General features: G+C 36.6%; 1 protein-coding gene across 3 annotated transcripts; it reads left to right on the top strand.

Moving 5' to 3' along the window:
- The first annotated feature begins 2,716 nt into the window (after window positions 1-2,716).
- LOC147389152 (uncharacterized) lies at window positions 2,717-11,385 on the top strand. 3 transcript variants are annotated; one of them, XM_086418105.1, is made up of 3 exons: window positions 2,717-2,881; window positions 2,988-5,028; window positions 11,171-11,385. In XM_086418105.1, the coding sequence occupies exon 2, from the start codon at window positions 3,075-3,077 to the stop codon at window positions 5,025-5,027; it is 1,953 nt and encodes a 650-aa protein (XP_086274231.1). In that variant the 5' UTR covers window positions 2,717-2,881; window positions 2,988-3,074; the 3' UTR covers window position 5,028; window positions 11,171-11,385. The 3 variants fall into 3 exon arrangements, with proteins under 3 accessions (XP_086274231.1, XP_086274230.1, XP_086274229.1); XM_086418104.1 differs by lacking the exon at window positions 11,171-11,385 and adding an exon at window positions 8,027-8,341; XM_086418103.1 differs by lacking the exon at window positions 11,171-11,385 and adding an exon at window positions 7,956-8,341.
- The last annotated feature ends 362 nt before the right edge of the window (window positions 11,386-11,747 follow it).

Genomic DNA, 11,747 nt, shown 5'->3' with positions numbered 1-11,747 from the left:
GGTAGGCTGTGCCCCTCTTCGGTGGTGATCAACTACAGCCTATTTATTACTCATTTTTACATCAGGCCTAAAAATTTAGACAATCAAGATTGATCCAAAATATATACTATTAATGTAGGGTAGGGGTCTTGTTAACAGGAGTACATTAAAGTGCAACAAATACTATTGGCACCCAAATTTTTTACTTATTACATTCCAATTTCTTAAATTATTTATCACGCCCCAATTAAGATTGAATCACACCCTTCTTCAAACATTACAAAGGTTTGGCTCAAATTATAATCTCAACATTTCAGTAGTTATTTACAATTATAATTAACCTCTTATTAAATCCTAAACCAAAAAATAGAAATCTAGGGAAGAAAAAGAGCTGGCACTCCAATTTTTACTTATTCTCAACTATTCAATTATTTTCTTTATTTTTAAATCCTCGTGGGAGTGTAATAATCAATAGCCAATCCAAACACATATGTGGTGTGGTGGTGTTTTTGCGTAGAGGGTTGACATGTACTCCAAACCCTATGACTTCCGGTCAAACTCTAAAATTTCAATCCAAAATCGCAAAATATTAGTTCAAGCCAAATGTAAAGTTGGGCCTGTCGAGTCACACTGCTAATATTGGTTACTCGGGTGCCCAAGTCTACCATGTACAATGTATAGGGGAAGGCTAAGTTCAAATACTTCATGGAAACACTAGCATCACACACAACTTCTATTTTTCAAAAATATCCTTATTATATTTGTCTAGTGCATTAAAATAAGGGCATTTTCATTTTTGATTTTTTTTTCAATGGTATTTTTGTAATATAAAACATCTTAATAGTATTTTTATAAAAGTTTTTATTGCATTTATTGTATAAGTATTTATTACAATATTAAACATATTAATCATATTTTTGTAAAAACATTTATTATATTTATTGTACAAGCATTTATTGGTAGGATAATTTTGAGTTCCATTTGACAACTCAAAGGGATGAAGTGAGGTTAGAGGATGTGGAACATGAGAATGATAATTTGGGGGAAGAGATTACCTCTATTTCATGTATAAATACTTATTGACTTTGCCTTTTCGCCTTGATGCTTTCACTCGACCAATTTAAAGATATGGTGGCTTTGTACTATAAGTAGAAGCTTTGGGATTTGATAATCTTAAACTTAAGATGATGAAAATCGAGGATTTGGTTGAGATAATCTATACTCAAATATCTTTAAAACCCTAATTTTCTCTCATTTTGGGCATAATTCATTCTTCCAAAGCACTCTTTGAATGAGGGTAAAAAGGTGAGTTGATAAAAAAGATGTTCGTACATACTAGTCACAGTAACTAGGCATTTTATTGTGGAGAGTTATTTTGGATATTCAAGGAATATGTACTCTAGTCATGTTATCCAAAATGGATTTTTATAAATATTTTTTAGTTCTAGTCTAAATTCAACTACAACAAAATTCTACCCAACAATGTTCTTTGCCATGATAGAGATTCTAAATCACATTCTCTTGTTTTGCCAATTGAAAACTCTACTCTCCAAAATGGAGAGAGAGTTGTAAAAGGTGTTGGAGAGACCCTTCAAATGGCTTGACTCTCCAAAATGACAATTGGGAGGGGGATGCAAGGTCCAATGTAGAATCGTTAGAGTTGCTCCAAGTCCTAAATTAAACATCCTCCAAATAGGGCTGTCAACAAATGCTTATCGGTTCGGATATAACAATATCTGAATCTGAAATTTTTATTTGATATCCAAATTCGAATTCGAATCCGACGGATGTTCTAAAACTCTATATGAATTCGAATAATTTGTATATTAAAAAAAACATAATTTTTGCTTATCCAATTGATTTTTTATTATTTAAAAATCCTATTATATATTATGGGAAATGTTCAGCACCCTAAGTTTTACCACACACTTTAACAAACGTTTTTTGTCCTACATGGGTTAGAAGTTTTGGAATTAGCTGATTTTTGGTGAGGATGATCTCTATGATTAGAAGATCATCCTCCCCAAAAATCAGCCCATTCCGAAATGTTTAGCCCCATGTTTACACGTTGAAAAATTGTGGACCGTCCATTTTTTGTAAATCAATTTTGATGGGGTTAGAAGTTTTGGAATGAGCTGATTTTTGGTGAGGATGATCTCCTCACCATAGAGATCATCCTCACCAAAAATCAGCTCATTCCGAAACTTCTAACCCATGTAAGACAAAACGCGTTTGTTAAAGTGTGTGGTAAAACTAAGGGTGGCGAACGGGACCCATATATTATACTCTATACATATAATAAATGAATAAAATAAAATAAAATATATTATATTATTTATATACAAAATAAATCAAATGAAATAAAATATATTATATATTATTTCGAATTGAATATTATCAGATTCTAAATGTTAATATCTAAATCCGTATCCAATAAGGATTCGAATAGATAAAAATATCTGAATTCAAATCCAATTTTCAAAAATTTCGAATAATATAGATTTTTCAAATTCTAAATTTTAATCGGATTTGAATTTTCGACTATCCATTGACACCCCTTCCTCCAAAGCATGAAAATCCCAAAGTGTAAAAGGAGAGCTTCTATTAGCACACCAGCTTTTATTTATAACACGCCAATCGTACGTAATTCTCTTTTTAATTTAAAAAAGGATTGGTGTGTTGTAAGCAAAAGTTGGTGTAGCAATGGAATTTCTCTATAAAAGACTCTCTGGAGGACAAGGTCGAGTTTGACCCAAAAACCCCACATGGATGACAGTTTCAGGGTTCGATCGGACAAGATTTTCGGTTCAGTCGCTCCATCTTCGTCCTCATCATTGCAATCTTCTTGGACTCGGGTTCCGTCTTGACGAATGATACCGATCATATCTGCAGAGCTATCGAAGTAAGTGAATCATCTATCAATCTCTCCTGATTTTGATTTTGATTTTGTTTCATATATCAAAACCCTAAATTATGGACCGATGTTCTTGCGTTTTTTTTTTTCTTAGGCGGAATCGGTTCCGCAGTGAGACTCTCTGGATGGATAATTCGACTTAAAAGTTTAGTTAAATTTTGATTTTGTTGGCGATGATGCCATGGGAACTACATTCTTATGGTTTCTGCAAAATCTCTGGCCTTTTTCTTCTCCCAAAGTCGACGATTTAAAACTTTCTGATAAATTGGTTAATCGTCTTTCGATACCTGATCACACAAAACAATTCGTCTTCGCAATCCCTGAACCTGAATCTAAGGCCATCGTATATATATTAGTTACCCAGAATTTATCCGAGCGATCCACTTTAGATGCGGAGTTACTTATTAAGGAAATTCGACCTGATGCCGTTGTGGCTCAGGTCCCCCCTTTGGCCTTGAATGAGATGCAAACCGAGGATAAGAACAATTCGGGTGATTGCAGTGATGATGAAGATGATTCAGTCAATTTCGTGCCCACTTCGGCTTTTGGGGTGCTTAAAGGTTGTTTTGTCGATAAAATTAATAGAGAAAAGTATGAGAGTAGGGCTGGGAATGTTGTTTTGAAAGAGATTTTTGGGGTTGGGTTTTATGAGCATTTTTGGGCTGCCAAAAGGGCGGCAAATGATGTTGGTTCGACTGTATTGTTGCTTGAATCTCCTTTTGTGAGAACTTGTGGGGATGAATCGGAGACCACTAGTGAACCGGATGTTGGTAAGAACAAATTTCATAATGCATTAGGTCTACATTTAAGCAGTTTGGTTCCTCAGAAAGTGGGTTCTGTGGTTTCTTCAAGTTCAAAGCGTTTCTGCTTAAACGATGATCTTCATTCCCAAACAATGAAAACTTTAGTTTCAGCTCTATCTGAATCAAAAAACCCAAAATTGAGCTCTTCTTCTGATGCTGTTTCGGAGGCTTCAAGGTTGGAAGAGTGTAAACCAAGATGCAATTATCAAGCCCCGCCATTTGCTCAATCTGTTTATTCATTACTGACAGATTTACATGATATATTCGTCGATATCCCATCAATTGGAAGGGCTCTTGCTCATGCGCAGAAGATGCTTAATAATGTTGAGAAAGGAGAAATGGTGGATACCCAACTCTTATCTGAAGTTCATACGTTCCGAATTGCCGTGGAGGGGTTGAGAATTGGATTGAACAATACCGGGCGTTGGTCCATAAACAAAATCGAAAACCCGTCTTCGAAATGTGGGTTCGAAGAACTTTCAACCGAGGATAAGTCTCATGCTCTCTTTGCACAAGCTTTACGTAGTCAAACTAAGAAATTCAAATCCATAGTAGCTATAATGGATGCTAGTTGCTTAGCTGGTCTAAGAAAATATTGGAACACTCCGTTGCCTCCGGAGGTTGAGGACTTGATTGAACAATTCTTCACAGAATATGATGGTGAGGGAGAATTATTGGCCGTTGGAAATACGGTCGGAAAGAGATTACTATCAGACAAACCTGTGGTAGCGGTTGGTGCAGGAGCGACGGCAGTATTAGGGGCTTCGTCCCTCTCGAAAGTTCTCCCCGCATCGTCCTTCATGAAGTTGGTTTCCTACAAAGTCCCGGCTTCGCTTAAACTTGGTTTAGCCCAAACCCAGAAGGCACTTGCAATTGCTCTCGGCAAAACCCTTGGCCCAGCGAAAGTGGTAGCTCCCGGAATCATGAGTTCCGGAGTCAAAACCAGCTCAGCCATGAAGGCCACGACTTCAGCCGGGAAAATCCGTGCGATAGCTCATAGTGTTATTGCCTCCGCCGAACGTACCAGCTTATCAGCTATGCGGACTGCATTCTATGAAATAATGAGGAAACGACAGATCAGGCCCATTGGATTTATGCCGTGGGCTACGTTTGGATGTAGTGTTACAACTTGTACGGGATTGCTTTTGTACGGAGATGGGATTGAGTGCGCTGCAGAGTCTCTGCCGGTGGCCCCATCAATTGCTTCTTTGGGTCGTGGACTTCAAAGTTTACACGAGGCGTCTCAGATGGTCAAGCAGGCAGATAGCACAAAGATGCAGGATGCAATACAGTCCTTAATAAGTAGTTTGAAGAAAGTAAAAGTTCAATAGAGTAAGATTTTGAAACATGTTTGCTTTATGTATAATATTGATCAATTCTGTTCTTAAACTAATTGTTTGCTTGGATTAGAGTAAAAAATCTTTTCATGTACATTTAATACACTATAGACTTTAAAGCAATAATGATTTATGTGAGATGAGTATCGATTTTATAGTGTTAGGCTTTGTAATAGTGGATAAGGTGAGGAAGACAAAATTACAATTTCCTTTATATATTGCTAGGATTAAGGATCCCAATGTCAGGTGTCCTCTGCTCTTTCTCATTAGAATATTCCTCCACGTTCTGCCGTACTGATTCTATCGCCTCCTCAATCTTTTCTAATGCCCAATGGAGATGCTCTACCTGGCCGATGTGCTATCCACATGACAAGTCACGTGACTCTGCCTGCCTGTACACCCTTCTAGAAGCTTCTTTTATGTCCGCTATGCATGTCATCCAGTTCCTTCCGGCCTTATGGCGCCACGTGGCATCATCCAATCCCATGGCGCCACGTCCGTGTCACTTGGCAACTCTGGATATGTCAGTTGTCCTTGATCATAGGACAAATATCCCCATCAACAGACTTCAGAAACTTGTTGTGCGGAGACAACTTAATGATAATTGAATATAAAATTTTGAAGGATATTCTTGCAATGTTGACCTTGAATTGCTTTCTTAAAATTTCGAAAACTTAATTCTTTCTTCACTATCTTTTGGGTATTGAGTTGTGTATCATTAGCCTTAATATGTACATGTCTGAAGAAGGTGAGGTTTGTAATTGACCATGTAAAATAAGTCCTTGTGGATTTAGGTCTTCATTGAAATTCATTCAATCATATTGGGAGAGAATAAACTTGAATGGCCTTTTGAACTGTTTGCATTAATTGGGACATCAAAGGGTGTTACATGGACTTTCGAAATGAGTTAGGTATCCATGTTAAATGCTTGTCGGATTTCTTCACTCCTCTTGTTAGATACTGAATATTAGTAGAGAAGTTTTGTTACTACACCAATTTTTTTACTTATAGCACATCATGTTGTATGTTAAAGTTAAACCTTTACTGATTTCATATGAATTGTTGTGTTATTAGTGAAAGTTAGTGTGGCAGTAGAATCTCTCTATTATTATTGCCCAGATTTGTCTATTTATGAGTTTTAACTCCCTTAGACGAGCCAGGTTCCAATCCCCACACACTGTTGCATACAGCATTGACTAGAACTAAATTTGGTTTGCACTTGTTTAAGAATGTAACTGTAATCTGACCTGAAAACTTGATTTGATCTCATCATCTCAAAGATTCTTGCCCAAAGGCTGAAAGAGGTGATACCGTCAGTGATTGGTCCTAAGTTAGGAATATTTGACAAATCTTTGATGAACTACTAATTGCAAATGACTGCATTGATTGCAAAATGTGAAAGGGAGAGTTAGGGATTGTGTATAAAATTGACAAGGAAAAGGGTTATTATGACCATTTGAGTTGGTGCTTCTTGAAGTTCACAATGGGCAGAATGGATTTCGGGTAGAAATGGATTTCAGGGTTATGAAGTGTGTTTTATCATCATTGTTATTTATCTTGGTGAATGGTATCTCAGTTGACTGTTTAAAAAGTTCAAGACTTCAAAATTTGTGCCCCCCTGTCATGTTTAATATAGTGGTCGTAGCTTTTGGGAGTATCAGATTTCAAGATTTCTCTTGACAGGCCTTTGATTTTTCATCTCCAATTTGCAAATAATGTGTTAGTTTTCTTAGGAGGTTCATTTAATTTACAAATAATGTGTTAGTTTTCTTAGGAGGTTCATTTGAATGGTAAGATTCTGCGCAAGGTTGTGTATGATATATCCATTAGTTTTTAAGAGAGTAATAAAGGTGTTTAAGAAGTCCAATATTGATTCTTTGGCTAGTGCATTTTGGTGCCAAGTCAATCCGTTCCCATCTTCGTGTTTCGATCTTTTGCTAGGGTAATAAAAGATCAGATATCTATCCAAGGGAGGTAAGGTTGCCATTATCAGGAGCATCTTAGATTCCCTTTTATTTTAATATCTTGGATTGTGGAAACGAGGCTTGAAATATTGATTTGGTGGATGATAATCGTAAATTCCACTTGGATGGGGTTTTGGGTATTTAGAGTTCCAACATCATAGGTTGTATATCATCTTGAACCCCCTTTAGCTTTTCTATTCTAATGAAATTTCTGTATGTATAAAATAACAAAAAAGAAAAATAAATTCCTTCCCTAAAATCTCCAAAAATATCTGATCGGCATCCTCTATTGAAATTTAGGGTTTTATTGTTAGAAATTTCTGTTTGTATATCCTTATTTGATTCTGAACATCTTTCTTCTTGTCTATGATTCTGCTTTCAATAGTAAATATGGTGATTATTTCTTTAATCTATGCTATATTTAGATAGTTACTATTTTGCAAATCTGTCGGGTTTTACATAGGAATTGGTGTGGCGTTAGTAAAAGTTGGTGTGGCAATAGCAGCTCTCTATATTTAAATAACATAAATTTTGAAGGATCATTGTTGTTGACTATGAACTGCTTCCTCATTTTATATGTGGAATGTAATATGACGATGACTCCAATATGTTATACTCCACTCTGGAAAAGCTCAAAGTTTTTCTTAGAAGTTAAAGAAGATGGGGGGTGGTTTAGAGGAAAATGTTGAAGAGGGGTGATTTCAATCATATCTTACATATGCCTCTTGTGGGAGACCAAAGTCAAGGGGTATGTCATCAACTTTAGAAACATATGGGATATCTAATTTTCAGCAAAACCTGGATGGATTTACTTAGCCAACCCTTAACTGCAAAACCGCAAATCTTTTATGGAATCTTATATAAGATTCTTATATGGAAGAATTAGGGACAGTTGCTTCTTTCTGTCATTTCATCCCATGCAAGTGTTCTCCATTGTTTATAAGTTTCATTCTTTCAGGTTGTATTTGAATGCGTGTCCATCTATAGTGTGCTTCAACTAGATACTGAATGGGAGATGCTTTTCATCAGATACTGAATGGGCTTGCTTGAAAGTTGCCTCATGATGAGAGCATTTACTTGAAGCTGGGAGAGAAGAACCTGAACTGGACTGCAGTGGGCGACCTGAAACCTTGGTAGCAGTACCTACTGCTTGAATGTAGATTTATCCTTGTCTTGCATTTCACAGTGTAGATAACCATTGCTGTGCTCATTGGAGTTGTATCATTGCGATTAAAATGCTAGTCTTCACGACGTGTAAATCATTGTGATTAAACCACTAGTCTTCGTGGTGTAAATCTTGATAATGTAAAACTATTATATATATATATATATTTTTTATTTTTATTTTTTGTAAACAAAAGAAGAAGAAAAAATTGTAGGCATGAAGCATGTGTTTTACTTTTCCCCGTGAAGTAGTTATGTTTGATCCCAATTTAATGTCTGAATCATTCCATCATAATGATCTGTCCTAGTGGGGCTGAAAAATTTGTATGACGTGATGTGTTTAATTCATTCTATTTGACATTTTGTTAGTAGTTCATTTGTTTCAATGCATCTTTCTAGATGTATTGTGTGTTGGAAAAAGCTAGAGAAGACAGGGAAAAAATGGATTATGCATCTATAATTGATACTTGGCTATGTGTTGCATTTGCGGTGCATCTACCATTTCAATGCACTTGGATCTGAGGTACCAGAGAATCCTAGGCAAAACTTTACAATCAGCCTTTAGAGCAAGTTTGTTGCGAACATTCCCTAGTCAACTAAGGTGTCAAGAAGATTAGGCTGCAGTCTCCAACCTATCCTGACACCTTGACTGTAATTGGATTATATACCCTAAACCTGACTTGACCTAGAAGGTGCTTAACTTTAGACAACTCCTAATTGTTTAGAAACAGCATAACAAGCCTTTCAACTCGGTTCTCTGAAACAAAAACCGACCAGTCGGGTCCCCAAAAAAGAGGTGACACTCAATGCGTAGCAAGGACACTCTTAAGTCACTTCTAGTCTAGAATAGACGTGATTTATTCCCCTCGTACAACAGGGTACAGTGGGGCAGGACAATACTTGGGCACCAATTAGTGGTCAAGAAGCATAATTGACAATATTGAGGCCATTTTGCCGAGAGTACTTAACCCTGAAAGGAATTTAGGATTCAGAGCTCCTAAATGAGTCCAAACATAAATAGTGTACAATTTCTGAATTTTTATTGGCACGGCTGAAGAATCACATTAGAACCTGATTAAAATCTACTAGAAGTGTTGCTTTAAGCAACAAGCATACCAACAATCCAGTGCAGACTATTCCCATTGTGAGAAAGAATGTTCATTGGCTTAGGTCCTAATTGTGGTTGCTCAATCAAAATAGGACACTGGCATTTTATCATTTTGTCCTTTGATCATTTGGCAAATTAGGAATTTATATTGGAGGTGACAGCTTGCAAAGTTGGTTGAAGTCTACGAGTTAAAATACCACGACTTGGGCTCAAAGCTCTGCCGCACACCCTCACTTACCCAGTGCGTGTGATGAACGCCTTTGCCTAGAAATCCTATTGCTTAGCTGGCATCTCCCAAAATGTTTGCTTAGAGATCAAAGATCTAATGGATTCTGCCTTCTGCCTTACTGATATTCAACACATTCCTTTCATGAAACACTTCCATCAGAAGTAATATGGGTAAGAAGTTCAACAGGAATGCTAGTCTCAATCAGAAGGCTTTGCAATCGTAGTGGTTTGCTTCTGCTATTTATCAGGCCACTGTATTCTGTTTTGTACTTGCCCTGTTCACAAGATTTTGTTCGGAAAACATAAAACCTAGAGCTGGATTATCTGCGCATATAAGATCCTCAATCTTCAATTGAATAGGCTGACACATAAGTTACCATTCACACAAGATGGCTTGTGCTAGCAAGGATTAGAAGCTCCTTTTTGCAATCTAATCTGATCACTTATTTTGTGGTCTTGTATTGGGGCAAGAGGCAATTACTGATAGAAATTTTTTACAGGAATTCTTTGGCTGTGACTTAAAAAAATTGTCTACCTTATTAAAAATAGGGGAATTGACGTATCTGACATTAGGTAGAAGGGATTTAAACAATATGAGCTGACATCTGAATGATTTGGGAGAAGTGAAAGGCAATGGTCAGACAAAATACATGATATCATGACAAAAATGAGGCATTTGAAACGACATCATGTTTCAAAACTACCTTCATCTGCAATGTCAGACGATAGAAAATTCTAAATTAACTTGTCCATTTATTAGCGATGTCAGAGCTTGTTCCAAAAATGAGGCATTTGGTTGGGGGCAAACTGTAGTATACATGAGATTGCCAAATGCCGAGGCATTCTTAAGATGGCCTAGCTGCTTTTTCTTAACTTCATTCTTAGCGTATTATTGATCACTAAAAAGACATCTCTTCCATCAACTAGGACCTCTCCTAGGGTTCAGTTATGCATCCCATAGCTCCATAGAATTTTTTTCCTTTCCCATTTTTATTAAGGTACTGCTTTCTCGATCAACATGGAGGGTAGAATTAGAGTTGTTCCAAATCCAAAATGGAGGGTTCTCAGTTGACATACACAGAAGATAACATGAAATTATATATGCAGCACTAAGAAGGGTTTATCTTCGCTCCATGAAATCTTAAGCCTCATTGAATGAAATCCCAGTTGAAAGCAATTTTCATCTTCGGATGGGATGAGGCTTGGCTGTTGTGAAAACAATGCTTTTGAAAAGCTAGAAAATTGTCACTGCCAAAAAATGATCGGTAATATTCTCTTGACCACTCTGATTGTGAGAGAAAAAGATCTCGTTGGGGCTCAGTTTTGATTTTACCCATACCTGTGGTTTAAAATTGTCTTGAGCCAATCTCACTAATCAACTTCATCACATCCCTATTATGCAATCAAAGGTGAATTGGATGGAATGGACATGTAATTGAGAACGGTAGTTCTCTGTCAAATCTTTCTATTCATCATTAGTGGTTTCTAACTCTGTGGAGTTTCCTGTAGTATCCATTTGGGGGTTGTAAAATCTTGTCAAAATGGGTCGTGTTGTGTCTCTCTTCTGTGCTCTTTGTAAGGTTAATGTGGAGTTGATTGATCACTTGTTGATTCATTGTTCTTTTGTTAGAGAGATATGATCTCACTTCCTTTCTGTTTTCTATATTCATTAGGTGTTTCCAAGTTCCATTTTGTCTTTGTTCCAAAGATGGCGGATCAAGGTCTTTTGTAGAGAGAGAATCCTGTGGGTTCTAACTACCGTTGCTGTATGTTGGGGAATCTGGAAGGAAAGAACTAGAAGAACCTTTAACGGGAAGGACCAATCATGTCAAAACACTTTGTGAGCATATTAGGGCTTCTGTTTTTTTATATTTTGGTACAAATTGTTTGATGAGTTCAGAGATATATTTCTGGAAGTTTTTTTCTTTAAATGGGACTGTTGTGTTCGGATTCTGATTAAACTTTTTTTTTCCTGCTTCGGTAGGTTTCCTGAACCTCCTTTTTTAATTAAAATTATGTTCATAAAAAAAATCATCTAGTCCCATTTTCTTGGTTAGGGGTAAAGTCAATATTATTTTGAACCATACACTCAAGGCCAACTAGACTAGTTCGCTTATACTCATACTTGTGCAATTCTTATTTAATCAGTGTCAAAATATCATTAGGGCCATTGGGTTTTGTGGATTACATAGGTGAAGGGTTGGATTGCAACATATAAGGGCAACCACTTGAATTTCGAATAAAACAAGA

Source organism: Akebia trifoliata, chromosome 12 (assembly GCF_017979445.1).
Source record: "Akebia trifoliata isolate Shusen 1 chromosome 12, ASM1797944v1, whole genome shotgun sequence".
NCBI lineage: Eukaryota > Viridiplantae > Streptophyta > Magnoliopsida > Ranunculales > Lardizabalaceae > Akebia > Akebia trifoliata.
The sequence above is the reverse complement of the archived record's forward strand: the minus strand, read 5'-3'. Positions and strand labels throughout refer to the sequence as shown.

Excerpts from the sequence above, each read along its gene's own strand:
- LOC147389152 (XM_086418105.1), top strand. The coding sequence starts at position 3,075 with ATGGGAACTACATTCTTATGGTTTCTGCAAAATCTCTGGCCTTTTTCT.